A 26,864-nucleotide genomic window follows, 5' to 3' on the forward strand; every position below is an offset into this window, starting at 1 on the left:
TGTCCTTATTGTAAAGTGTTACCAATGTATTTATTTTTATTCTATCAACTGTAAAATACAAATTGCTGATTTTAAACTGTGGGAAAGGATCAAAATGAAACACTTTATATTAATGTTTACACACTTGAGGAGTTTCAGAAGCAGACATTTGATATAATGATAGTTTCACCAAATTCCAAACTATAGAAAGTATCATCTGTCACAGAAGGGTTTCGTTTAAAGAAAAGATAAATTCCCCAAAATGTCCAGACAGACAGGGCAGGGGACTGTCAATAGGGAAGTTAATAACAATATCTGGCAACCAGGGTTACAGTCACTTCACCAGGAAGTTTATTCACACGAGACGTAACTGCCACCGATGGACGATACAAATGCAAGGTTAGTCAATTTAAAAATGATTTATATTTCAGTAGTCTTTTAAATGTAGTCTTAAATCTTAATATGAACCGTAACATGAAACAACAATGCCTCCTAGTGTAAAATACATAGCTTAGTGCGCTAACCAACATCTAACTATTCTAAAAAGTTGCTTTCTCTCTTTAAAAATTATGTGATCATGCATTTCCTGTCGTTATAAATGTTTAGAGCAGATGAACAAATAGTCTACAATGAAATCTTTGTTTTATTGCTTTGAAGTACTGGCGATGTGAAAAGCAGGAGTCACATGAGTCACATGATTTGCTTCCTATTATATTCTGTGGCTGTTTTAACTAGTGTGTTGCCTACCTAGACAGAAAGCTGTGCTTACTATGCCCAGAAATGCTATCTTGGTAGGCAGCTCACTAGGTTTTTTTTAGCCAGACCCGCCGATGTAACTAAAATATCTAATAGCCAATTGTAATATTATAACTGCGTTCAGATGGATGCTGCAAACCGCACTGACTTCTACATTGGTTTGGCTCTTGCTGTAAGTTCCACTATCTTCATCGGTGGCAGTTTTATATTGAAAAAGAAAGGGCTCTTACGACTGGCAAAAAGGGGCTCTACTAGAGCAGGTAGGTGATTGAAATTTACAGAGTACCATTGCACAATACTTCATTATACAGTATTTGAATTGCATCATTTTTTTTAATGCTTTTGACATTATTATTATTTCCTTTTTTTGTGTGCTGTCTAATCAGGTCTGTTCTCTCCACTATTTAGGTCAAGGTGGATATGCATACCTGAAAGAATGGTTGTGGTGGGCAGGGCTTATATTAAGTATGGCATTATCATTTTATTTATTTATTTGTCATAAGTAAAGCTGAATTATAACCAGAATATGGATCTTGATCAGTTGTGCATGTAAATATTATCAGTGTATGTGGATTTATAGATCTTAGTAATGAGATTGCTATCTACACAGTACACATTAATATGTCATTATGAACACCCTAATCACAATCTTTTGTCTTGTCATGTATTTTATTTTTAGTGGGAATAGGTGAGGCAGCAAATTTTGCAGCTTACGCATTTGCACCTGCTACGTTAGTAACACCCCTGGGAGCATTGAGCGTTTTGGTCAGGTAAATTTACCTAGTAGTGTACACCACCTTTTAAAAATTATAACTTTAATTGCAGTCACTGTTCAAAAGTTTGGAGTCAGTAAGATTTTCAGCAGTCTACGGTATCACATGATCCTTTAGAATTCATTCTAATATGTTTAATTGGTGCCCAGGAAATATTGCTTATTATAATTTATTTATTTTTCAGATTCATATTTTTGTCGAATGATACATTTTTTCAGGATTCTTCGATGAATAGAAAGTTAAAAACAACAGTATTTATTTGAAATAGCATTTGTTTTGTAATGATTACTATTAGATTAATTTAATGCATCCTTGCTGAATAAATTTATTTTAAAAAATCATATTGGCCCCACACTTTTGGGGTTGTACAGGTGTGTACAGTCTCAACAGAACATGAATTCTTCGTCTAAAATATGTTTTTACTGAATGTACAACCTTTTTTTTTTTTCATCAGTGCTGTGCTCTCATCATACTTCCTGAGTGAGCGGCTGAATATCCATGGGAAAATTGGCTGTTTGCTTTGCATCTTTGGTTCCACAGTAATGGTGCTCCATGCTCCACAAGAGGAAGAGGTTGCTTCTTTGACAGCAATGGCAGAGAAACTCAAAGATCCAGGTTAATTTACAAATACACTATGGATACCAAAGATACCCTAATTTAAGTACACCATGGCCCCCTGTGAGCTCTGTTATAACAGTCGTCTTTCTTGCATGTATCACAGGATTCATCGCTTTTGCTGTCTGCATTGTCGTGAGTAGCCTGGCCCTGATCTTGTTTGTCGCACCTCGCTACGGTCAGAAAAATGTGCTGGTGTACATCCTCATCTGCTCGGTGATTGGTTCATTATCCGTGTCCTGTGTGAAAGGCCTTGGCATTGGGATCAAAGAGCTGTTCGCTGGTACAGCTGTTCTGAAAGAGCCACTGTTTTGGGCTCTACTCATATGTCTTGTGATCTGCATCAGTATCCAGATAAGCTACCTTAATAAAGCCCTCGACATTTTCAACACCTCTATAGTTACACCTATTTATTATGTCTTCTTTACTGTATCTGTCATGGCTTGTTCGGCCATCTTGTTTAAGGAGTGGCTTCGAATGTCCACCGATGGGGCTGCTGGGACTGTTAGTGGCTTTCTTACCATCATCATTGGCATTTTTCTTCTCCATGCGTTCAAGGACATTAACTTTAAATTGGATTCTCTACCTTTATATCTGCACCGTGGACCTCAAGGCAACATGTGGAGCCAACCGTACGTGGCTTTGCCAACCGACGTGACGATTACTGTGGCTGAAAGCAATCTGACTAAGGAAAGAAGCGCAAATGGCTTTTTTCCAGAGAGTTTAGACAAGAGGAGCAATGGTACATTGTTTGTCTAGAATAATATTAGCAAAAATACTGATTTAATACAAGCATACTTTGCAAACCATTAATACTGTGAGTTAATACTTTAATTTGCATTTTGTGTGTGCGCATGTTTTAGTACACAAGATACTTCTTACATATTTTCCATCTATAATATTTCTTTTTAGTTTCACATTGTTGATATTTTCAGAGTAACGATGATGTGCCCAGTCACTTGTTTTAAATACAAAATCCTGAAGTAGCAGCATAATGTTTAAAAATCTGCTGTACAAATCTTGTTAAATGTTACATTATTTATTCTATGACCAAACCAGCATTGATTAGGATATGCATATGATTACATTCATATCAAGCACTTTAAATTTATCAGCTTAATATTCAATTCAGCCTCATCTGTTCCATAAATACACAATATTATTTAATACAATGTGCTTGACTTCTTATGAACTATCATTCAAAAGTTTGGGGTCTGTAAGATATTTTTGATTGTTCTTAAATATAGTCTTTTATGCTCACCAAGGCTGCATTTATATGATCAAAAATACAGCAAACAGTAATATTGTGAAATATTCTTACAATTTAAAAGTACTGTTTTCTGTTTTAATATATTTTAAAATTGATTTTATTCCTGTGATGGCAAAGTTCAAAACAGTTCAGTTCACGATAGAAAATTTTCTGTAACATTATAAATGTCTTTACTGTCACATTTGATCAATTTAATGCATCCTTGCTGATTAAAGTAATCATTTCTTTTTACTCTTTTTTTATTTTTTATTATAAAAATGTACTGACTCCAAACTTTTGAACGTAGAGTAAACGTCCTATACTGGTGTTCAGTTAGGGATAACTATACTGGTGTACATTTGAAAAATGTTTTCTTAAGCAGCAACTGAACTTAAGAGGTGGTGCATTGTTTTCTATATATGTTCTATGTACATAGTGCCTGCTAAGCTATTTTAATAAATAGCACACTGAAACCTCTAAGAAGTCTCATTAGTATTTATTTAAGGAGCTTGAGCATTTTCTAACTTGAACTCTGCTTTCTCCTGTGACACTTTTACACATCATATGAATAAACTGCAGTAAGTATGTAGTCTTTTTATTTCAAATGTTCACATTTCAACAGACACTGTATAAGCCACAGATCTTGAAACAATCCCAGTAAGACGACGCATTGTATACTTGGTAATGTACTTTGACGAAAGTGAAATGCAGAGCCTCCTCCTCAACTCCAGATCAGATCTGTACAATGGGATCCACAATATGTACTCATTTTCATACCAAAATCTTAGAACTGGGAAATGTCAATTATATCGATGGTAATAAATAGGGCTTTCTATGGGACTGTACATGCATCCATTTGATTTCGAATACATGGCCTTCAAAATAATAGAGCAAAAAGAGGCACTTTTGTCGTTGAGAAATTAACTGAATCCTGTATGTAACGGTTGCCTCACAGTTTTTGTTGGCATGACGAATCCTCAATAAGTGGCTGAGGTTCTACTAGTCTGTCATGGTCTCTGAAAATGTTCCTCTACTCCTCTGAGTTTGCTCTAGTCTGTTGAGGATGAATTGACTTGTATCGATGAATCGTTCCACGCAGTTTACAAAACACACTTCTGTCCTGGAGTCGAGCTTTGGACCAGGCTTATCCATGCACTTCTCCTGCAAAGACAAACACACTATGAGCTCCAAAAAAAACCCACAACTGATGACTTTAATGAATTTGTGTGTGTATGTATGTATACATATTGCATGAACAAGATATACAGCTCTTAATTAGCAATTAATATAAAAATAAATATACTACTGTTCAAAAGTTAAGTAAATATATATAGAAATTAATACATTTATTAATTCAGCAATGATGCAGTAAGACAGCAAATACCTTTATACCGTTACAGAATACTTATATTTCAAATAAATGCTGTTCTTTTGAATTATCTATTCATCTAATAATTAAATATATATATAATCTGACACTAAAGACTGGAGAAACGATGCTGAAAATTCAGCATGAATAAATTACATTTTTAAATAAATAAAAAAAACGGCTACTTTAAATAATAATCATTTGCCATTACAGTTTTATTGTATTGTATATTTGTTCAAATTAATTCAGCTTTGGTGAGCTGGGATGGGAATCGTACCGAGAAGAACCCCAAAGGGTCACAAGCTCCGCGACTAAAGAGGGCAGCACCTTAAATGAATTGCTTGAACTACATAATAAAACATCTTCCAAATCCACAGATCATACATGCTAGGACAGGATATACTGTGCAGTCAGTCAGTTTATGTACAGCCTCATAAAGAGGATGCATTACGCAGCCCAACAGGACAGAAACACACTCACCCAGCACACTTCTGTCATCTGATGAACTAGCTGCTGAAACCTCTGCTTTTGAGACTCGATCTCGATAAACTGCTGCAGTTGAGGGTCTGCCGTGACTCCTTGATTATCCATTGGGGAGAAGAATAGGAAACGCTACACAAAATAACTTAATGGTGATATCCGACCACTGTATACAGTGTCCCAGTACGCTGACCTTCACGTGTCTCGATAGCCAGGAACCAGTACAGCAGAGCACCAATAAGAAAGCGTGAAATTAAGAGGAAACGGATATGACTTGCGGTTGCAGGCGGAAGTTGTAGAATCTACAGGACAAGGGTGTTAGGCTAGGAGCAGTAAGGTTGGTGAGCAGAAAAATATTTTCTTGCCTTGTATTTTGACTATAGTGAGTTAAAAGATAACGTCATTATCTTAATTGAGCGATGTAATGCATGTTTGGGTGTATTAATGTGTGTGTAAACCAGAGACAGTGCGATTGAGTTGAATGTCAAGCAAGGTCTTACAGAAAGCTGCTAGCCTAGCCACGTAATGTAACGCTTATAAATGTGACTAAAATGTTCAGTGAGTTTTCTCTGCACTCCCCGTCAATTAATGGTAATAAACTAACCATATAACTTCTATGAATTTAAGTTACTAGCCTATATTAATTATTATCTGTCAGCTTTGCCACATGATGTACAAGTTACGCTTGAGTCTTGTTTATCAGTGTAATATTGAATGTATCAATCCGTTAGCAGCTACTCTTATGAGTAAATTATCCTGATTCAAAGAACGTCTTTTCGTACAATATCCAATTCCACCCCCACACACACCATAGTGAATTTTATATATAGATACAACAAAGAGTCGACTATACCCGTTATTGCAAGAGATACTTATAAACTTGTTATAATTAATTGAATTAGCAATATTATATTTAAAATGCATGCATAAAATGTTAAAGTACATACAACATCATCCCATCAGTTAATTTAAATTAACTGTTTTCTTTTGTAATATATTTTAAAATGCAATTTATTTTATATACAGCAGTTAAAATGTATTCAAATCGAGTCAATTATTGACATGCTTATTTTATTTGAAATGTACTAAACTGAACCTTGATTTTATTTCCCTTAGATCAGCTTTCTTGGCACAATGGGTCGTCACTTCGGAGATTTGGCCAAGATAAGGCATGTGATCACCTACAGTATTTCCCCCTTTGAGCAGAGGGCTTTCCCAAACTACTTTTCCAAGGGAATCCCAAATGTGTGGAGACGATTCAAATCATCTGTATTCAAGGTTGCACCACGTAAGTCATTTTGGGCCAAAATTAAGCAATGCACAGGCACACCCCCAAAAAATGGTTTTAAGCCAGTTATTTATATCTTTTGCTATAGTGTGTCTGTAGGAAATATCAGTTTACATTTCCAAACATTCCTTTTGCCATTAATTGTAATAATCCAGTGAGATTTTTGTATGCACAATGAGTCTGACAACAGCTGGTATGATTCACACAGAGATCTGGGGCCGTATTCACACAACATTTTATCTTACCACTAAGAGTTCTCCTAAATGGCATTAAAAGTTCTTAGTTAAGAGTTTTCTCTTAAAACCTATTCACAAAGTTGCTGAGGCCAACTTTTACTGAGGAATAGAGAGAAGTCTTCAGCTAAGAGAAAGGGAGGGGTCTCTGTCAGTGATTTAATCATAGAAATATTGTAGAATTCAAATAAAGGATTTAAAATGTATATATTTTTTGTTGCCATTCAAATAAAGGTTTTAAAATGTAGGCTAAGTGTCACTAATTAAACTAGTATGTTTTCAGCTAATTGTCTGCCTCTTACATGTCTGCATCTCGAGAGATTGCAGAATTCAAGCGACAAATGATGTTTTATAAACAAAGTTCAGGAGGAGCACGTTCAAATGGTCTATATAATCAGCTCAAGAGGAGGTATATATACACAGTATTTATCTCAGCATCATCGAGTCTGTCTGGGATTACACGAAGAAACAGAAAAAACTGAGACAGACTAAATCCTGAAAAACTGTGGCAATGTCTCCAAGACGCTTGAAGAAACCTTCCTGCAAAGCTACATTACTGTGAAAAGTTTTAGACGCCTGTGTAAAAATATTGTAAAGTGAGGATGCTTTCAAAAAAGGGAATGTTTGGAAATGTAAACTGATATTTCCTAATGACACACTACAGCAAAATATATAAATAACTGGCTTAACCATTTTTCTGGGTGAAAATTGTATGTATGTGTGTGTGTGTATATATATATATATATATATATATATATATATATATATATATATATATATATATATATATATATATATATAATAGGCTATACTATTCTAGCTATAGATTAAAGCAAACACTGTGTGTGACTAAACTTCTCTACAAACCTGCATCTCTATTTACAGCCATGATTCTGATGTACCTGACCTACACATGGGGCAATCATGTACATGAACAGGGCAAAAGAAAGAACCCCGCAGACTATGAGAATGACAAGTGAAATCGCCCTGCTGAAGATGTGTCCTTGTGTAACGTCTTGTTTCTGAAAAATTCATCAATAAAGAAAATATTTATGGGAAAAATGGATTTCTGACTTGTTGCAATACCTGTACACTTAATCAACATGATTCAATTTAGTAGTTTGTTTATTAAAGGAGAAGTTCACTTTTAAAATGAAAATTCTGTCATCATATAATCACCCTCATGTTGTTTCAAACCTGTATGAATTTCTTTCTTCTGCTGAACAGAAAGGAAGATATTTAGAAGAATATCAGTAACCAGGCAGTTTTTGGGTCCCATTGACTTCCATAGTAGGAAAAAAATATACTATGGAAGTCAGTGGGACCCAAAAACTGTCTGGTTACTGACATTCTTCTAAATATCTTCCTTTCTGTTCAGCAGAAGAAAGAAATTCATACAGGTTTGAAACAACATGAGGGTGATTATATGATGACAGAATTTTCATTTTAAAAGTGAACTTCTCCTTTAATAAAGTACCCTGATGTGATGCATCACTTGAGATTATCCTCTCATTTGTAACAGTCATCAGAAATATTTGAATGACAGGGGAGTCTACTGCCAAGTTTTTTTTTTTTATCCTCCTACTGGATATCAAGACACTTTTTTTATACCAAGGCACTTTTTTCAAGGCACAAATTAGCAAGTTTTAATGCAGTCTATAGAGATTTGTTTTTTCTATTTTTACTTTTTGTTTTTGTATATTAATGATTTTTTATTTATTTATACTAATGATGAAAATTAAATTTTCTTTTTCTATTATGATTAGTTTGTCTGTTGTTTGCCATGTAAAGATTTCTGAAGTTTAACAGATTTCATTAAAATAGTGGGTGGACAATACTTTTTCAATGTGAATCGTCAATGCAGAAATCTGAGCAAATTTACCATTTTACTCAATGTGCTGTACACTACTGTCAAAGTCCTTTGCTATCATTCAAAAATTTGGGGCTGGGAAGATTTTTTAAATGTTTTTGAAAATTCTTGCTCACCAAGACTGCATTTATTTGATTAAAAATACAGTTAAAAAAGTAATATTGTGAAGTAACTTTTCTATTTAAATATATTTTAAAATATAAGGCAGTGGTGTATTCTACGTGATACGCAGGTATACGCCGTATACCCACTAGAAAAGGCCAAGGATTTCCGTAAACCCACTTAAAAAATCGTGAGGATACGTAACAACTTCGTTTTGTGTCAGAACTTTCACACTTTCATTCATAAATTCACCCCGTCAGTGTTTGCGAAGCGACACCGAATCGCGGAATCCAGTCACAAATGGAGCTTGCTAAGCAGAACGTCATCACGGAATTGGGCTATTTTTGAAAGAATAAATCAAAAGTAGGGATATGATATGGACCAGTGTCTGTGAATATTAAAGAGACTGCAATTGTTCTACGCGTCTCTGGGAATGAGCGCTCAGTGTGTGCTCCACTACGCACACACACACACACACACACACTGAAGCACGCGTGACTCACGCACGCTCGTGGTGTTTTCAGCGTTTCACTGCATTGAGACATGATGTAGGATAGGATACACATGTGCACTTTTATCGCAGAGCTGCTATGAGAGTCACTGCACGAGAATTTTGGGGGGGAAGGTTATATTACAGTATACTCACTACAAAAAACTAGACTACACCACTGATATAAGGGTGATGCAAAGCTGAATTTTCAGCATCATTACTCAAGTTTTCAGTGTCACATGATCCTTCAGAAATCATTATGATATGCTGATTTGCTGCTCAAGAAACATTTCTTATTGTTCGAAACAATTTTTAAGGATTGTTTAATGAATAGAAAGCTCAAAAGAACAATTTTAACGTGTTGTGTAGTTCATTGTCACCTTCGATACATTTAATGCGTCCTTGCTGAATAAAAGTATATTGACCCCAAACTTTTGAACGATATGACCGCATACACCGCAAACAATAATTAATTTCCATTCCTTCCAGTGTAATAATATAACGCCGTTGTTGTCATGTGCTTCTGTACACTGGCGCTGCGTGTTGAAACGCGCATGCTCAGCTTAGCTCGGCGACGGCGTCATTCTGACTTCACAGTTTACATCGACGGTCGCCGTTAAAACCATATAAATACGAAGATGGGCAGCAAAGATACACTCCTAAAGAGTTTATAACTCAACACATAAAGCAACGACACTTTGTTAAATAGAATGTTCAGAATGTACTGCAAAAGGGTTTCCGCTACAAGTACATATGTAACGGCTGCATTTCATCGGTGAGTTTGTTTAGTGGGCTGAATTCTCATGTCATTTTGATTTTACGAAATCTTTCCCCTTTTCAAATAAACCAGACTGTATCTGTCGTATTTAAAAGTGAGTTCAAAGTAAGCTGAGCACACGGGATTGACAGTGAAGGACAGTAATAAGCATGGGTAACTATGACTATTGTCCAGACTTGCTTCTGGGATTTACACACTATTGTGTCAATTCACAATGACTAAGCATTGGCTTTTACGTCCCTCCCATTAGTTCAACTACTGCATTGGCCGGGGTGTTGGCTTCCTGCTTATGGAGATATTAAGCCCGTTGGCTCGACTGCGAGCGTCTTTTCTTACTCTTGGACGATCGCTGTCATCTTCTCGTAGACTCATCATCAGTCGCAGCATGGCCTCTGAATCCGTCACGCGCTTTGATTTTCTGGTGATTGGCGGAGGGTCCGGAGGGCTGGCCAGTGCGCGGCGGGCGGCTGAACTCGGTGCCACCGCAGCCGTGATCGAAAGTCACAAACTCGGAGGTACCTGCGTGAGTAAAGACCATCCTGCTCCTGCAACACCACATTTTCCTTAGAGTCATATAGATAGATGTGTTCTTTAGACTAGTTATTTACAGCAATTGGTCGCTGGATTCGTCACATGAACAGAGAGGTGTTTGGGAAGAATCCAGATCCAGCTCTTTATTGTGTAATGGTTTAGTCCAGCACCTATGCATTTTTTTTGTCTGCTGATATTATTGACGTTGGCAATTAAACTTCTCTTCTCTGCTGCAGGTGAATGTTGGTTGTGTTCCTAAAAAGGTATATTTTACTTTTATCATTACTCTTAATTGATTACCTGATGCAAGCATAACTGTTCATAAATAGGCTAATGTTCATAAATAATTGTGTCATTTTGCATGCTTCCAGGTTATGTGGAATACATCCACTCATGCAGAGTACATCCATGATCATGAAGACTATGGATTTGAGGGAGCAAAAGCACATTTCAGCTGGCAGTAAGTTAGATACTTTCTTTGGGTTTTCTTCTGGGTTGTTTGGTTTTTGTGGATAGGATGTTGAGTATAGGGTTAGGGTTATGGCAAGCCAATTCTTTTAAAATATTAAAAAACTAGCATTTATTTTTGTGTTCAAATGTAATTTCTGTATTTAATATTTTTTAGTATTTTTTTGTCAGTATGTCAGTACATACATTCCTCCCTCAGATATCAGACCTATTATCAGTAGGTATATTAGATAAGTGGCAAGAGGAGTGGAACACGTGTAAGGGTTAATGCCCGACGAGGTGTCCATTGTCAGGTATTAATGGACGACGGCGAGGCGTGCGCAGAGGACGGTTGCCTCCGCCGAAGTCCATTAATACCGAAGTCCATTAATACCTGATAATGGACACTTCGAAGGGCATTAACCCCCTTATACCATGGTCACTTGCCAAATAACATATTTTTAAAACATTAGTTTATATTTTAATTAGTTTTACAATCGAAATCTAAAGTTTCGATTAATAAAGTATTTATTTATTTATTTATTTATTTATTTGTTTGTGAGGCCAGTGAACATTTTGGCAGGGAAAGTAAAAGCACAGTAAAACTAAGTGAGTGGCGTGGCAGGATTTTGAACATCCTCCACAGTTATAGTTGGGTGTCGCTGACAGATATTAAGTGGTGCCGCCAGTGTGCAAGCACTCATAGAAAACAATGCATTTAATGCAATTTGATATGGCATTCCAGTGTGCGACCCTCTTTATGCATTGTTTTGCTAATGTTGGTGACTCCTAGTTGGGAGGACATCATTTATGAGTCACAACCCGCCAAATTGGCTGGTGAGTGGATATGTGTTACCTGCCATGGTTGGTTCATTTGAAGGGTTGACGTATCGCCACCTTGGAATTATAAGGTTCTGTCTGCATTCTGACTGGTTTTGAGATATTGAGCTTTAACGTTTTTGCATTCCATTCGACTGTGTAGAAAGAACCTTTTTATTTTCTAAATAAAAAGTTCCAAAATGTACACAACTTAAAAAAATCACATAATGTAAAGAAGTGGTCACAGAATAAGAATATGTGAATAACTAAATTTTTACAAAAATGTCAGATAGAACCTTATAATTCCAAGGGGACGATATGTTAATTTTGAACCCTGTTCATAACATAATAGTAATTATTCTTTTGTAGTCCCAAAATTAACAAGTAAGTAATATTGTTTCTGGAAACAAAATTTGCCATTAAATTCTATGGGAATCTGTAGTTCAGATATCTTCTGACTAGTATGTATTTAAATTGTTGGTGGTACTTAATCTAGTTTTACTTGTAATTAGTTGTTAAGAGTAATTAAAAAAAAGTTCTAGTAACATCAGTAAAGACACTAGTTTTAAGGGATACATGTAATGATGGCTTGCCGTAGAGGATATTCTTTCTGTAAGAAGTAATTCTTGTCACAAAAAGGATTTTTTACTATTGTGATAGTTGAGGATAGTCAAGTTCCTGCTTGCTCTGATCCGTTACAGCTTTCAGTATTTGTTTTGCTTCCCTTTTGTGGTAATGCCAGTATAGCTTTGGTTGATTTTGTCAGACAAAAGCATGAGGTGGAGTAATTTGTTTGAGTTATGCTGTAGAGAGTTCAGCTATCAGGATTTCTAGTGATATGAAAGATAAATTAATAAATGTCACTTCTTTGGGTGTGTGTATTTTCAGACTCATTAAACGCAAAAGGGATGCTTACGTTAGTCGCCTGAATCAGATTTACCTGAGCAACCTTGACAAGGTAGGCTGCGTTATGTTACTTTTTCAGTCAGCAAATTGAATGTGAATGATTTGTGGAATCTTGTTCTTTATAGCACTTGTACTATGAAAGCTTTACATAGAAATCTTAAAGGCATTACAGCAAAATAGTCCCATTTGAGCTTCAGAGACAGGGTGAAAAATGATTATTTTTTAATGCAAATGCTGTACTAAGCAGACCTCGAGGAAAAATAAATAAATAGCGTTATGAAAATGCATGAAATGGCCTCTTTAAATGTTTAGAATTGGTATTGATGTGACTGAGAAGTTGTTTGTGGTTGTTCATAGGCCAAAATTGAGTCCATTCATGGCTATGCAAGGTTCACAGATGACCCTGAACCTACCGTTGAAGTCAATGGAAAGAAATACACAGGCACCCATATCTTAATCTCCACTGGCGGTCACCCATCCACTGTCAGTGAGGATGATGTGCCAGGTGGGCTTATGTTTGTTCATTATGAAAAATATACTTCCTTCTGCTTTACTTCTCAATGCCATTCTTATTTACACTTGCCATTAATAGTTCATAGTTCATAGGGATAGTTCAGCCAAAAATTGTAATTAATTTTTTAATATTTAATTAATTCTTTCTTGAAGATATTTAAAAGAAAGTTGGTAACCAGACAGTTGACTTCCATATTATTGCTTTCCTACTATGGAAGTCAATGGTTAATGTCAACTGTTTGATTACCAACATTCTTCAAAATATCTTCTCTTTTGTATTCAGCAAAAGAAAGAAATTCATACAGGTTTTGAAAAACTTGGTGCGGGTGAGTGAGTGATGACGAAAGTTTTATTTTTGGGTGAACTATCCTTTAAAGTGATTTAACTTATTTTTGTCACTTTTTTGACAACATCTGCATTTTGTAAATTTCAATGTTATTGCAGGAGCCAGTTTAGGCATTACCAGTGATGGATTCTTTGAACTTGAATCTTGCCCTAAGTAAGTGATTGATTGCCAATTTCTACTTATATTATTGTGTTTTCTTAGCTTATCATTAAATAACTGATCACTGTATCCACCTAGACGTAGTGTCATAGTTGGGGCAGGATATATTGCTGTGGAGATGGCTGGTATCCTTTCCACTCTGGGGTCCAAAACGTCCATCATCATCCGACAAGGAGGGGTAAGAGCCCTATTTATTGTCACCTGGATAAATGCTACTCAGTCATGTATATTCCAAAGTAAGCAATGACTGTGTTCTTTTGTTTCAAGGTGCTGAGGAACTTCGATGCCTTGATAAGCTCAAATTGCACAAAAGAATTGCAAAATCATGGTATTGACTTACGGAAAAATACTCAGGTAACTAGTACTGAGTAGTATTAGGTAAGGTAACATGTAGCTGGCTTTCCAGACTGATGTATCAGTTTGTTTGGCAGATTTTTAGTTATGATTTTCCCCCAAACAATATATAGTATGTCAATTTATCAAAATATTCTGACATTGTTTACAGGTGAAGTCAGTGCAGAAGACTGACATGGGCCTCACTGTTACGCTTGTGACAAAAGACCCTGATGTCAAGGATGCACAGGAGAAGTTGGACACCATCCATGAGGTGGACTGTCTGCTCTGGGCTATTGGCAGGGAACCCAAAACCGCTGGCCTCAACCTCAGTCAAATAGTAAACATTTATTTCAATTTGGTTGATATTATTACTATTTCTTTTAGTATAAGTATAAATGTAATTGATTGGTAAAATATTATTAGTTAAAATTAAAAAAAAACCTCACTTTATAATAACAAGCAAAAGTAATTTTGTACAGTAGAGCACTTACAATGGAAGCCTATGGGGAATGGCATCGCACTGGGGTAAACTTTTTGAATACATATTATTTTGAAAGTATAGCCACAAAACTTGAAGTTGGTATGAAATGGAAATTCACCTTATCTATTTTCTAAATCTATTTTATTGATCTTATTGTTATCAATATGATTCCTTCATGCATATTTCTTTTTACCTTGTAATTGTTTTTCAATAATCCGTTTCACTCGGATTTACTTCACAGTATATATAACACAAGATCTGTTCCTACTTCGTTTGCATTGTGAATTTAAACATAATACGTGTTAACATGAGACTAGTGTGATTAAAGTTCTGCTCACAGGAATTAAGTTACTAATGCATAACAATATTACAAGCTGTACATTTCTCCTTTTAAACCCTCTGGAATGCATTGCCATGTAGTGTACACACCATTCTTTCTTTTTACAATCTGAAGGATCAATGAAACATGTCAGAGATTCTGTCGATAAAGTTCAAATAAACCCAGAGAGGATTCCTTTAAACCGCAGTAGCCACACTAGATAGATGGTATTGTAGGCTTTATCTTCGTACTGCATAACTTTATAAAGTATGAATAACAGAGGGTGTATTGTTATTCAGGGCGTGAAGCTTGATGAAAGGGGACATATCGTGGTGGATGAGTTCCAGAACACCACTCGTCCAGGCGTCTATGCAGTTGGGGATGTTTGTGGGAAAGCTCTTCTTACACCTGGTACGGTTTCAGGATCACATCTTTAAATAGAATTTCCTCCTACATGCATTAACATCTTCCAGGTGTTTTGTGGTTTTGTATGTTGGGGGTTACATTGCAGGGCCCCCCAACCTTTAATTCTTTAGCATCTGTTTGATGGGAATGTATATTCAGTTTATACTAATAAGCTGTTGTTGTTTCTCTTTTTTGTGTGGATAGTTGCTATTGCTGCTGGCAGAAAGCTTGCTCACCGACTATTTGAGGGCAAAGCAGACTCCAAAATCGATTATAATAATATCCCTACTGTTGTGTTCAGCCACCCACCTATCGGCACAGTAGGACTAACTGAAGGTGATCTGATGTACAAATAATGCTTTCTCATAGTATCTTGAGATTTTCATCAGACTTTGCATGTAGCTAGTGTTGTTTTAGTATTATTTATATACTATTGTAAAACGTATTATTTTGAATTATCTTCTGTTTGTATATATTTTCAGTTTTCATTTCTTAGTAATTTTATTGTACTTTTGTAATTTGTATTAGTTTTTTATATATAGCTTTAATTGATTTTTATTTCAGTTTTAGTAATGTTAGTATTTAACAACTTAAACTTATTTTATTTCAGTTAGTTACCAAGGGGACATTTCTCATTTTCCATATTTTTTTTTTTTAAGTTTATGTTTTTCATCTAATATTTATATTTTATTGATAACACTTTACAAAAAAGTTTTATTTGTTAACATTAGGTAACTGCATTAGTTAACATGACCTAACAATGAAAAATAATTCTAAAGCTTTTATTAATCTTAGTTTGTTCATTTCATCATTTAAAGTACCCCATTATGCCTTTTGGAATATTACCTTTCGTGCAGTTTGTAATATAGCTGATTGTGAATGTAAAAGGTCTGCAAATTTTTAAAGATAAAGGTGCATGAAAAATAAAGTTATTGTCTGTTATGTAACAATGTAACAAATTTGCATAATGCCAGCCTATGGTTCTTCATTGGCTGCCCTCGAACAACATCTACTTCGACCCGCCTTCAAACACTGTAGTTGTTGCTGAGGCCTGAAAGAGTTTGGTTTCTTGTGGTCGACATGTCGAGAAGACGCTGTTTTCCACAAATGTTTTCCAAATCCACTTTGCATGCACTTCAAAAGGATCAGGACTCACTCTGGAATTGATATGGAAAAACCAACGCCATCGTTACTGTTCAAAATCACTTGAATATCAAACAAGCGCTGAGAAAGCCTCCAGACGTGAAATACAGATACGGTAATGGCCGTTTCGTTTCAAACATGCGGTGTGAGCGGTAGACCAATCACAACAGACTCGGTCATCTGACCAATCAGAGCAGAGTAGGCTCTCGGAAAGATGGGGTTTAGAGAGACTAAATCTTCGAACAAACCGTTTTCAGACTTCTTGAGAAATTAGGTGATGTGCAATGTATATTATGAGAAAAATAAAGTGTTTTTTTACCTTTGATACATGTAAATCTATTATAGGAGACCTCCAAAACAACATTAGGAAAATAGCATAATAGGGGTACTTTAATAATACAGTATTTAAATCAGAAGCTGTATCTGTTAATATTATTTAATGGATTATTTAATAATGTCATGTTTTGTAGATGAAGCAATCAAGACCTGGGGAAAGGACAATGTGAAGGTTTATACCACTTCTTTCACCCCCATGTATTACGCCATCACCACTCGAAAGAGTAAGTGCATCATGAAGATGGTGTGTGCTGGCAAAGACGAAAAGGTGAGGGTGTGATCAGTCCATCGGTCATAAATGAGTATGAAATATCACGAAGGATCATTATTTAGTTGTATTTGAACAGTATTTTGCTGTTACAATAAGTCATTTTCATTAAGTCACTTCTGAGCCTCTTTTCTTTTTTAGGTGGTTGGTCTCCATATGCAGGGTTTTGGCTGTGATGAGATGCTTCAGGGTTTTGCTGTGGCTGTTAACATGGGGGCTACTAAAGCAGACTTTGACAGAACCATTGCCATCCACCCGACGTCCTCAGAGGAGCTAGTAACATTACGCTAATCAAGTGTTCATATCCCAATGTGCCACTTCACAAGATTATGTTCCAATCCAAACAATAAAAAAACGCACATTTTTTGGACTATTCTCCTAACATCTACATATCTAGCATTTTGTAACAAGAGGCGTGTACATGGTTTGTTGTATCACTGGGGTCATTAGTCACTAGTGATTAGGACACAATACAGCAACATTCTTCAGGCTGTGTCTTGAACTTTACATTGTTGTACCCCATTTTCACAGGTATTATTGTTTGATTGGAACAAGGTCAGATGAAGGCTTGATGATTTATAATAGCTAAAAGTCTAATTAAATCTGTTTATAGTAAAACATTGTTGCTTTGATATTACATTTTTAGAAAGTTTAATTCAGAGAGTTGCTTTCAGTTGTAGTGGGTAGTGCTTTCTCAATATTTGTAAAATAAAATTGGATATGCACAGTTTGCTCACACTTGAGCATAGACCTTGAATACATTTAAAATATGAATTTGCGTCTTTGTGTGGTTAATAGAGCATTTCTTAATATATGTATTGACATTGTCAATATACTTATTAATAAACCTGTCACTTTTCATAAAAAACATATTGAGATTATCAATTCTTCAAAAGCTAAAAGTGAACAACTTTTTTGTCATTGTTTTGATTTGTCTGTTTTTTAGTATGTATGTATGTATGTTAAGTATGTTTTCCTGAGGTCCCCTCGAAAACGAGATGTCACATCTCAAGGGGTTTTTCCTCTTAACAATAAATTCATTCTTTTGATTCATACATATTCTAAGATATATGATTGACATTTGACCACTTACTGTGTTGACAAACTTTTAGTGTTAGTAGTATCTTATAATTACTGCAGAAATTCTTGGCATTTACTCAACCGCTTCATTGATTAAGAATATTGTCACATCGCATTGCATCTCAAAAATTATACATTCATCCTCAGTAGCTTCCTTCATCTAAGGCAGGGATGGGCAACTTCGATAGTGACAAGGGCCAACATTTTTTCTCCTTCATACCAAGGGGCCCGATCACTAACCTTTTACACCGTCTTACTCAATTTACTTTTTAATTAAGGGAAATCAATGTATAATTCATGTAATTTGTTTTTAAAGATTTTATTAACTATAAAACTTGTGCAATTAGGCTAATACAAATGGGGAACTTTCGTGTCAGCTGACAAGCAATATTAGCCTACCCCAGCAGGCAAACGTAAACCATCTCAATTGCATTGTCTGTAAATTTACAACAAACAAATGTACAATGTCCTATTTTTGGGGTTCTCATTATCAACCTCAAAGTTTACAACCATTTAAAACAGCTTATTCAACAAATATTTCTTCCAAATTGTATTACCATAATAAAAAAAGCTTTTTTTCCCCTTTTTTTTTTTAAAGACATGCCAGTTCCCCATCCCTGATCTAAGGGGGAATAAATTAAGATATTAATGCTGTATATCAATGTTTGGTTGTCAGTCAACCTTGATCTCTAAATAGCAGCTTTTAATGAGATAGTGGTGATTCAGATGTATTAATCTGATATTTGACTATTTTAAGAGTAGCGGCATTCTAAAAAAATAAAAAAAGTCCACCACCCAAATGTCAGTTCCAAAATCAATGGATACATTAAAACCGTAGTATTGTTAATTACTACAATATAAAATGTTCTAATTTACTTAACTTTTATTCAGGTGGTAGAAACCCTGAATTTCCAGCATCCATTACACATTCAATGTCACATGATCCTAAAGAAATTAATGCGCTAACTTGGTGCTTAATTTGACAATGTTGAAAATTGTGATGCTTAAAATTGTGCAAACTGTAATACACTTTTTTCAAGATTCTTTGAGAATCTGAAATAAAGAATTGTACGTTATAAATGAATTGTCTATTTAGGTCAATCACTGAATAAGAGCATTATATTTTGCGGGCCCCAAACTTTTAAACTAGTACTTACTATAAATTAAGGTTCACAAATCACATGTTTGAAAAAGGCTTTGAATCCAATGTGTTCAGACTAGATATCTAGTTAAATTCATTAAGTTAAGAGATGGTAGCCAAAAATATTTGAAGGAATGTTTGCCCAGCAGCTTAAGACAACAAAAAGTCAATCTGAAACAGTGGTTTGCATCAAGAATGGGAGACAAGACCAAACAAAGTTTATGAAAAAGATTTTAATGTTTAAAAGGCTTATATGGCCATTGTTGGATCAAATTAAATATACTTAAAAAAAAAGTTGTACAATAGGAACGGTGTAATGGCATTAAAACAACTTAAATTACACTTAAAAACCAAAAAGGAAAGAGGTCATGTAAATGAAAGTGAGCTGCTTAAATTTCATTACCCCTGAGTTTCATCTTTACCGATGGACAGGCAATAAACCTAGAACAGATCATACAGAAGCCCGCGTGGTGTTGTACAGGCTTGACTTGGGTAAACAGGACCACTTAGGCTAAATCTAAACAAAGGAAAACAACGCGTGTCTGTTGGTACTGGTAATGGCACAGAGCAATTCTCTAATTTAAACCCAATACCAAACAAATTGTTTTGAAAGTCCAGTGTCCACACAGTTTACGTTAAAAAAGGAAGAAAAAAAAAAAAGACGGACGTACAGCTTAGAGTCACTTTAGTGCTTCTAATATCCACCATAACCACCTCTTCCATATCCACCACCACCTCCTCCTCCACCTCCGCGTGGGTATGGCCCACTGCTCCTGCCGGAAAAGTAGCCTGCTTTCATGGCACCGTAACCAGAAGCCTGCTGTCCATAACCCTCGCCGAAGTCACTGTAGCCATTCCCGTTGCCGTATCCGCTGCTCATCTGGTCACTGTAGCCTCCTCCGTAAGCACTTTGGCTTTCGTAGCTGGTGTCGGTACCGTATCCGCCGTTCTGATAGCCATAGTCACCATAGTAACCACCTCTTCCGCCGCCATAGCCGCTTCCCCGGCCCATTCCTCGGCCTCCCCTTCCGCCGCGACCGCCGGTAGCTTGCATCTCCTGCTTGGTGAGCGCCTTCTTCACCTCCACCTTGTGTCCGATGATACTGTGGAACTTCATCACGACGGCTTTATCGGCAGAATCGTTGTCTTCGAAGTAAACAAAGCCGAAGCCTCGCTTTTTCCCAGTGTCTTTGTCGGTGATGACCTGAGCCTTCTCGATGGCACCGAACTGGGAGAAATAATCTTGGAGGTGTTCATCTTCGATGTCGTCTTTCAATCCCCCGACAAATATTTTCTTGACCTTGGCTAGCGCTTCTGGTCTACCAGCGTCTTCCCGGGCCACCGCGCGCTTCAGATCCACGTTGTTGCCGTCCACGACATGAGGCCTAGCAGCCATGGCGGCGTCTGCTTCCTCAACGCTCGAGTACGTTACGAAGCCGAAGCACCGGGAGCGCTGCAGTGGCTGGTTCATCACCACCACGCAGTCGGTCAGCTGTCCATATTGTTCAAAATGTGCCCGCAAACCTTCGTCGGTTGTTTGGACGTTCAGACCGCCAACAAATAGTTTACAAAGCTGGTTAGTCATTTTCTTGCAATGGACGTACTACTGACGGAGATCACATGCAGCGGAAGAAAGAAGTCAATGCTTTTGAAATGCGTTGTGGAGGCGTTTCCTTTTGTGCGCGTCAACACATGCGTAGTTGTTTCTGATTGGTTACAAAGTAAATCACTTAAACCAACCCCGTCCTATCAATTAACATGTTGCATTGTGGACTGAAATTAAATTGATCAATGCCAATTTGTGAATACATTAGTTTTGATTTTAGAAACTTTATTGAATTTGGAAAGATTAAGTTGATACGTGTAAACAAAATTGTAGTTCTATTCTGAATCCAGGATTCACATGGTCCTGGAAATATCAAAGAATTTCAAAAGTGTGACTTTCAGGCCATGGACATTTCTATAAAGTATAGACCATTTCAAGGAATGTAATTATGTATATATTTATATATATATATATATATAAAAAAAAAAATTCATTTTTTAATTAATTTAAATTCATATAGTCATCACAAAAGAGTAGAAAAGGCACCCCATGATGAATTTCCATTCACTATGAAATCGGGCAAAACCAAGGATACATATAACTATATACTTTAAATCCCCCTTTTTACTATATAATCCCATTTTAGTTTAGCCTGTTTTTAAAAATTGGAATAATTTTTCAGGTTTGTGGCCAGGGTACCTTATGATGACAGTTCATACTCATCTTGATGAGCAAAACTACTGTACCAATAACATTTAACAAGTGAGTTTCAGTAATTTTAATCTAGGGAGTAGTAAAATAAGAGTCTCACTCAGGAAATACAGTATGTTAGTTAACTTTAAATGAACTAAAATTGCTATCCAATATTAACCAAGCACATCAGATACTAACACATGATTGGGTACTGCTATTGCTTGTAAACTGCATTTGTGCATGTTTGACTTTGACAAACATTATCAAATTAGTAATTAAAGTACTAAGATTTGAGTATTATTGCCGTTACACCATGTATTTGCAAGTGACAATACACTTGTTTTACTCGCAGTGCAAAAAGTCCATACAAAAATTACCTTCTTGTTCCACCATGTGTGAATAATTCTAAACTGCACAGAGTGCATGCATCAATGCACAAGCACTCAACACTAATTGCATTGCAATAAAAAGAGCCGTTTGCATATTTTACACATCCCTTATTTAAAAGATGCTTTTACTTCTCCTGGCTACTCTATTGGACCATCTGTTTGTATGTGCACATATGCACAAATCCATCTCTAATTAATCCTCAATTTTCTCCATTCCTACAGATTCACCCATTAGAATTAAACTCATTCCAAACCACATCATAATACACACAAAAAAAGTGATCATTTCAAAGTTTTTTTTATTAAAAAGTACACACAAACTTATAAATTATAAAAGATTTTAAAAAAGATCCCAGGTTTCACCAGTCCTTCATTATTAAAATAAAACTCAGTGGATCATGCAGATAACCAAACTCCATGGCCACAGTTGATGTGGGCAGAGTCCAGCATCCAAGGTCGCCTGGGGAGGAAGAAAAGAGAACACATTAGACATGTAACAAAACAAAGACTTAGAAAGTTAAAAGAGAGAAAGAAAAAAAGTCAAGGCCCTAATAAGCCGCGGTGTTACACAGACCCAAATTCCATCGCACCAGTTCTTGTAAAGTCCACTTGACTTATGGATGGAGACTAATTAAACAACTTATGGAATAAATAGTCCATTTATGAAAAATTTAAATACTTGACCAACACGTAGTGAAGACAGGTTGATTACATACCTAGATCGCAGGATGATATCCTAATGAGATATTTCAGTCCTATCACAATCGAACCCAGGTACTGAACAGGTTCCCTGTGCAAACAAACTGCTATACAGCTATTTTGAAGTACTGGAATAACTGAAAGAACACCTATATGTGGGAATCAAGAGTAAATAAACCATAAACACTATATATATATATACTTGTATATCACTGAATGTGGGGCAGTCTTAAGTTAATTTTGTCCAGTAGAAGTAATGCATATGCTTTAATGATTATCTCAGGTGTGGTGGAAACCCATTAAAGTCTATCAGCCAAAACGCCGTCTGAAAAGGATAATTAAGCTGTGAAACTTTTATTTAAAAAGTAACATACATTTGCATATCAATGTTTAACAATACTGGATTGATCTGAAGACATAATATACAATACACAAGAGAATGTTTGAAGTAATTATGCTCATACAGCGTTGAACTGAACTTCATGAGTGCGTTTCTGATTTAGTTTACAAAATAAAAGAAATAACGTAGTCTACTCTATCCCATCATGATAAACTAGATTGGAAAAACTCGTGGTGGGTTTTACAAAGACGAACACAAACTCAAAACTGCATGCGTTAATCCCCCATGACACTGCTAAGCAACAATTTATATAGAAAACAGGTCTACTGAGAATGCATTGACAACATATCGCCAGTGTTGAAAAAAAAAGAAAAAAAAGAATTTAAAAACGAATGGGTTACGAACAAATCGTATTTGTTAAAAAAAAAAAAAAAAAAAAAAAGGAAAATAAGAAAACCAGGGCCAACTTGCTGCATGTCCTAAAACGTGGGAAATAAATGATATATAGATATGATAGGACATGTCCTACAACTAAAGCTGGTCGAGCAAGTCAGGTTTCTGGGAAGAGATCTTCTTCCTACCTGTTAAGAACTGAGGTCTTTAAGGTATGCTTTCACAGTGTCCGCCAGGTGAATGAGCCCAATGTGGAAACCGAGAGAACCTAGGGGGACAGCTTTCCGAGTCTTTTCCCAACCTGCTTTAGTAGCCAGCGTAGCCACCCCTGCCGTAACCAGGACCACCGCCGCCGCCACGGGGGTACGGGGCTCCGCTCCTTCCGGCGTACGTGCTTCCACTCTTCATAGGCCCGTAGCCGGAGGACTGTTGGCCGTATCCGCTGCCAAAGTCACTGTAGCCGTTACCGCCGCCATAGCCTCCCATCTGATCGCTGTAGCCTCCTCCATATCCAGCCCCGTAACCTCCTCCGTAGGCTCCGCTTCCATAGCCACCGCCGTAGCCGCCATCACTGCTGCCGTAGCCTCCGCCATAGCCACCACCGTAGCTGCCGTATCCTCCTCTCCCGCCACCGAAGCCATTTTGATTCCGCCCCATTCCTCTTCCTCCTCCTCTCCCCCTGCCGCCCCGGGCTCCACCGGCGGCCTGGATCTCTTGTTTCGTGAGCGCCTTCTTAACCTCCACTTTGTTTCCGTTGATCATGTGGAACTTGAGCACGACGGCTTTGTCGGCCGAGTCGTTATCTTCGAAGTGAACAAAGCCGAACCCGCGCTTCTTGCCGGTGTCTTTGTCAGTGATGACTTCGGCTTTCTCGATCATGCCGAACTGCGAGAAATAATCGGTGAGGTCGTTCTCTTCGATGTTCTCTTTCAGGCCCCCGACGAATATTTTCTTGACTTTTGCGAGAGCTTCGGGCTTCCCTGCGTCTTCCCGAGCCACGGCTCTCTTCAGCTCCACGTTTTTACCGTCTACAACATGTGGCCTAGCGGCCATTGCTGCATCGGCCTCCTCTGCTGAGGAGTAAGTTACGAAGCCGAAACAACGGGACCGCTGAAGTTGATCGTTTTGGACCACCACGCAGTCCGTAAGCGCCCCGTACTGTTCAAAATGAGCGCGGAGGCCATCATTTGTTGTTTGGACGTTCAGACCGCCAACGAAAAGTTTGCAAAGCTGCTCCATTCCTGACATATCTGACCGTTAGACCGCCGTGTCGACTCAACTGTTCAGAAAGGAAAGGGCCTTTTTTTTAAACGACTGTCGTCATGACGCAATGTTCTCTCCCGCAGCAAGACACGCCTCTTCGCTGAAAAAAAAGGCGGGCTTTGTGGAATGGTGAATTTTAAATAGCATTTTCTTCTAACCATATACAAGTTAAAATAATACAAAATAAACTAGTCTATCAGTTTTTTTTTTTTTAACTTAGATTTCTTTTTTTAAATTTGCATACTTACTTTAAAGTATGCGAAATGCTAAAAGTATGTAATTTATGTAGAAGTCGAAGAACAGCATGTGAAAGCCTCTTTAAATAATGCTAACTTTTTGTACTTATAATTCCACATTTGACATTTTAAAAACCAATACGTTTTTTTTTTTGGTACCCATGTCTAGAAAAGCTAATTAGAACTACAAACTGAACAGCTCTTTTAGCTCCACATTCAACAATATTCACCTCTGAGAAAGCAAATAAAGAAAGGCCCTATCTGACAGCCAAGGCACTAACAAATCAGATGCAATAAAATGATTAAAATTGTGGAACACGTAGCAGGTAAAAGACAGAGAGAATCACTATGAATTCACATTTGACCGTTAGGGCATTTGTGTTACTCTTGGTAGCATTTTTGCCCACAGACTGGTTAATTTTTATGGACTATAACCCATATCATCTGAATAATTAGTCAATGATTGCAACTTCATTTGTAAGACAATGATTTATGGATTGTTTTATTGAATGGTCACATTAAATAGCTAAACAAACCCAAATTCAAAGTATGTCTTAACATTATTCATATTCTCTTATGTAGCCTACTTTAGCTTAAAGCTGCTATAGGCATGCACACTACTGTATGCGCTCACACAAACACACACACACACACACACACACACACACAAAAGATAATTGAATTTCTAGGCAATGAGGCTGATGATAAAGTGTGGTGACATAACTGGAAAACTTGCTTGCAAAACCGAATTTTCTTCTTTTAAATGTTTTATTGAGAAGTGTAAGATAAATATTATTTTCCTATGTGTATTCAATCAATATCACTACTTATACATGATTAATTTTGTAAATCTTACATGAGTTACTTTTACATAAAATATACATTTTTTTATTATTTTTGTTTTACATATATGTGTGTGTAAACCAGTATTTTTATTTTATGTATTTGTTTCTAACAGAAGGATTAGGAAAGGAGGACAAAGTATATATATAAAAAAAGACTGTTAACTGTCTAAGAATGAAAGGGGACAGACTGAAATGTTTCAAGCAGGGTGCTGCTCAGCAGAAGTTATGCAGTATAAAGGGTTAGATTTTGACCGGTGAATGGAGATGTACGTTATCTGAGACACTCAAATACAAGGCCTCAGATAATTGAGCACTGACCCCCTTTTTCTGTCACACACTGAGATATATTGGCTTTTTTATTTTCTCTCTCTCTCTTTTCCTGAAGTTTTAAGTTAATCTACAAATGCTGTGAGAGAAGCAACTTGTGAATAATGCCTCTTTCTGCTGTCAAGGTCATGGAGAGAGTCTATGAGTCAGATAAAATGCTTCCAATTAAAAAATGTGTATGTATATCAGGTGGGCATATTATGGGATGTTGAGGAAGACCAATGTGTATGAAGATAAACCAGAAACATGCACATAATATGGAAGTAGGAGGCCTTATGATAATGATATGATAATAATTCTGTTTTGCTTTGCTCATTTTGTTGCTCTCTGAGATAGGTTTCAGTTGTAAGAGAGACTACCCTGGATCGTGGTTTCAGACAAATACATTTTATTTCATTTTTACCATTGAGTGGTCTGACTTTAATTTTATTGGTGAATTTCCACCACAGGGGACAGATGGCCGGGTGACCTCTCAGCATGAGCAATAGGAACTGATGGTCGTGATCTGCATAACAGATGAAGTGTCAGAAGCCAGCACTTTACAGATATTTGGTGACACTTAATGCTCATGGGTGGAGATAATGTCTATGTGTGTTCTCACCTTTTAATATGCAAAACTCATCCATCGTCTAAGTGTGAGATACAGTTTCAAGCAGTTTTGGCTGCATATTTTGAATTGGCCGTAAGACCTTGTGATATGATTGGGTTTAGAGTTTCATTTGTTGATTCATTTATTGTCCCCGGCTTATGCAATAAGTTAATGACTGTCGGGGGCGGGGCAGACATCTTTTCAGTATTGGGCTATATTGTCCCACAAACAGTGATACTGTAAGGACACTATTGCATATAGATAGAAATTAATAAATGTGTTTAATTTCTTACGCCTATGTCCAATAACACAAGAAGTAGATGACGATGGTT

At 36.7% G+C, this 26,864-nt stretch overlaps 6 protein-coding genes across 10 annotated transcripts; 3 read left to right on the top strand and 3 right to left on the bottom strand.

The window, feature by feature from the left end:
* The first annotated feature begins 247 nt into the window (after positions 1-247).
* LOC311095121 (magnesium transporter NIPA2) lies at positions 248-3,637 on the top strand. The gene is made up of 6 exons (XM_084133477.1): positions 248-378; positions 860-995; positions 1,144-1,200; positions 1,415-1,505; positions 1,963-2,123; positions 2,230-3,637. The coding sequence occupies exons 2-6, from the start codon at positions 860-862 to the stop codon at positions 2,880-2,882; spliced, it is 1,098 nt and encodes a 365-aa protein (XP_083989603.1). The 5' UTR covers positions 248-378; the 3' UTR covers positions 2,883-3,637.
* A 215-nt stretch (positions 3,638-3,852) lies between these two features.
* timm8a (translocase of inner mitochondrial membrane 8 homolog A (yeast)) lies at positions 3,853-5,459 on the bottom strand. Its single transcript, XM_084133478.1, has 2 exons — positions 5,222-5,459; positions 3,853-4,533 (listed from the first exon to the last, which is right to left on the bottom strand). Exons 1-2 carry the CDS (start codon positions 5,330-5,332, stop codon positions 4,372-4,374), a joined length of 273 nt encoding a protein of 90 aa, XP_083989604.1. The 5' UTR covers positions 5,333-5,459; the 3' UTR covers positions 3,853-4,371.
* uqcrq (ubiquinol-cytochrome c reductase, complex III subunit VII) lies at positions 5,426-7,808 on the top strand. Of its 2 annotated transcripts, none has more exons than XM_084133479.1 (3): positions 5,426-5,558; positions 6,338-6,509; positions 7,628-7,808. In XM_084133479.1, the coding sequence occupies exons 2-3, from the start codon at positions 6,356-6,358 to the stop codon at positions 7,720-7,722; spliced, it is 249 nt and encodes an 82-aa protein (XP_083989605.1). In that variant the 5' UTR covers positions 5,426-5,558; positions 6,338-6,355; the 3' UTR covers positions 7,723-7,808. The 2 variants fall into 2 exon arrangements, with proteins under 2 accessions (XP_083989605.1, XP_083989606.1); XM_084133480.1 differs by having other exon boundaries at positions 5,429-5,562.
* A 1,934-nt stretch (positions 7,809-9,742) lies between these two features.
* gsr (glutathione reductase) lies at positions 9,743-18,046 on the top strand. Of its 4 annotated transcripts, XM_084133805.1 has the most exons (15): positions 9,890-9,979; positions 10,078-10,135; positions 10,233-10,505; positions 10,750-10,776; positions 10,885-10,973; positions 12,668-12,737; positions 13,043-13,190; positions 13,643-13,697; positions 13,782-13,881; positions 13,971-14,057; positions 14,209-14,376; positions 15,139-15,250; positions 15,449-15,580; positions 16,858-16,991; positions 17,133-18,046. In XM_084133805.1, exons 3-15 carry the CDS (start codon positions 10,272-10,274, stop codon positions 17,280-17,282), a joined length of 1,506 nt encoding a protein of 501 aa, XP_083989931.1. In that variant the 5' UTR covers positions 9,890-9,979; positions 10,078-10,135; positions 10,233-10,271; the 3' UTR covers positions 17,283-18,046. The 4 variants fall into 4 exon arrangements, with proteins under 4 accessions (XP_083989932.1, XP_083989933.1, XP_083989931.1 ...); XM_084133806.1 differs by lacking the exon at positions 10,078-10,135 and having other exon boundaries at positions 9,743-9,979; positions 10,349-10,505; XM_084133807.1 differs by lacking the exon at positions 10,078-10,135 and having other exon boundaries at positions 9,813-9,979.
* A 1,384-nt stretch (positions 18,047-19,430) lies between these two features.
* On the bottom strand, positions 19,431-21,002 carry hnrnpa0l (heterogeneous nuclear ribonucleoprotein A0, like). The gene has a single exon (XM_084133810.1). It carries the CDS (start codon positions 20,795-20,797, stop codon positions 19,907-19,909), a length of 891 nt encoding a protein of 296 aa, XP_083989936.1. The 5' UTR covers positions 20,798-21,002; the 3' UTR covers positions 19,431-19,906.
* A 1,120-nt stretch (positions 21,003-22,122) lies between these two features.
* hnrnpa0b (heterogeneous nuclear ribonucleoprotein A0b) lies at positions 22,123-26,337 on the bottom strand. The gene is made up of 2 exons (XM_084133809.1): positions 23,461-26,337; positions 22,123-22,300 (listed from the first exon to the last, which is right to left on the bottom strand). Exon 1 carries the CDS (start codon positions 24,518-24,520, stop codon positions 23,579-23,581), a length of 942 nt encoding a protein of 313 aa, XP_083989935.1. The 5' UTR covers positions 24,521-26,337; the 3' UTR covers positions 22,123-22,300; positions 23,461-23,578.
* Positions 26,338-26,864: the final 527 nt, after the last annotated feature.

This window comes from Abramis brama, assembly GCF_963993115.1.
Source record: "Abramis brama genome assembly, chromosome: 13".
Classification (NCBI taxonomy): domain Eukaryota; kingdom Metazoa; phylum Chordata; class Actinopteri; order Cypriniformes; family Leuciscidae; genus Abramis; species Abramis brama.

What these genes read in the sequence shown, in the direction of transcription:
- uqcrq (XM_084133479.1), top strand. Translation starts at nt 6,356, where the DNA reads ATGGGTCGTCACTTCGGAGATTTGGCCAAGATAAGGCATGTGATCACC. An exon ending in TGTATTCAAGGTTGCACCAC is followed by an intron (nt 6,510 to 7,627) that starts GTAAGTCATTTT and finishes CTCTATTTACAG; the next exon opens with CCATGATTCTGATGTACCTG.
- hnrnpa0b (XM_084133809.1), bottom strand. Translation starts at nt 24,520, where the DNA reads ATGTCAGGAATGGAGCAGCTTTGCAAACTTTTCGTTGGCGGTCTGAAC.
- timm8a (XM_084133478.1), bottom strand. Translation starts at nt 5,332, where the DNA reads ATGGATAATCAAGGAGTCACGGCAGACCCTCAACTGCAGCAGTTTATC. An exon ending in AGATGACAGAAGTGTGCTGG is followed by an intron (nt 4,534 to 5,221) that starts GTGAGTGTGTTT and finishes TTGTCTTTGCAG; the next exon opens with GAGAAGTGCATGGATAAGCC.
- hnrnpa0l (XM_084133810.1), bottom strand. Translation starts at nt 20,797, where the DNA reads ATGACTAACCAGCTTTGTAAACTATTTGTTGGCGGTCTGAACGTCCAA.
- gsr (XM_084133807.1), top strand. Translation starts at nt 10,272, where the DNA reads ATGGAGATATTAAGCCCGTTGGCTCGACTGCGAGCGTCTTTTCTTACT. An exon ending in CAGTGAGGATGATGTGCCAG is followed by an intron (nt 13,191 to 13,642) that starts GTGGGCTTATGT and finishes ATGTTATTGCAG; the next exon opens with GAGCCAGTTTAGGCATTACC. An exon ending in GCCTCAACCTCAGTCAAATA is followed by an intron (nt 14,377 to 15,138) that starts GTAAACATTTAT and finishes ATTGTTATTCAG; the next exon opens with GGCGTGAAGCTTGATGAAAG.
- LOC311095121 (XM_084133477.1), top strand. Translation starts at nt 860, where the DNA reads ATGGATGCTGCAAACCGCACTGACTTCTACATTGGTTTGGCTCTTGCT. An exon ending in GCATTGAGCGTTTTGGTCAG is followed by an intron (nt 1,506 to 1,962) that starts GTAAATTTACCT and finishes TTTTTTCATCAG; the next exon opens with TGCTGTGCTCTCATCATACT. An exon ending in AGAGAAACTCAAAGATCCAG is followed by an intron (nt 2,124 to 2,229) that starts GTTAATTTACAA and finishes CATGTATCACAG; the next exon opens with GATTCATCGCTTTTGCTGTC.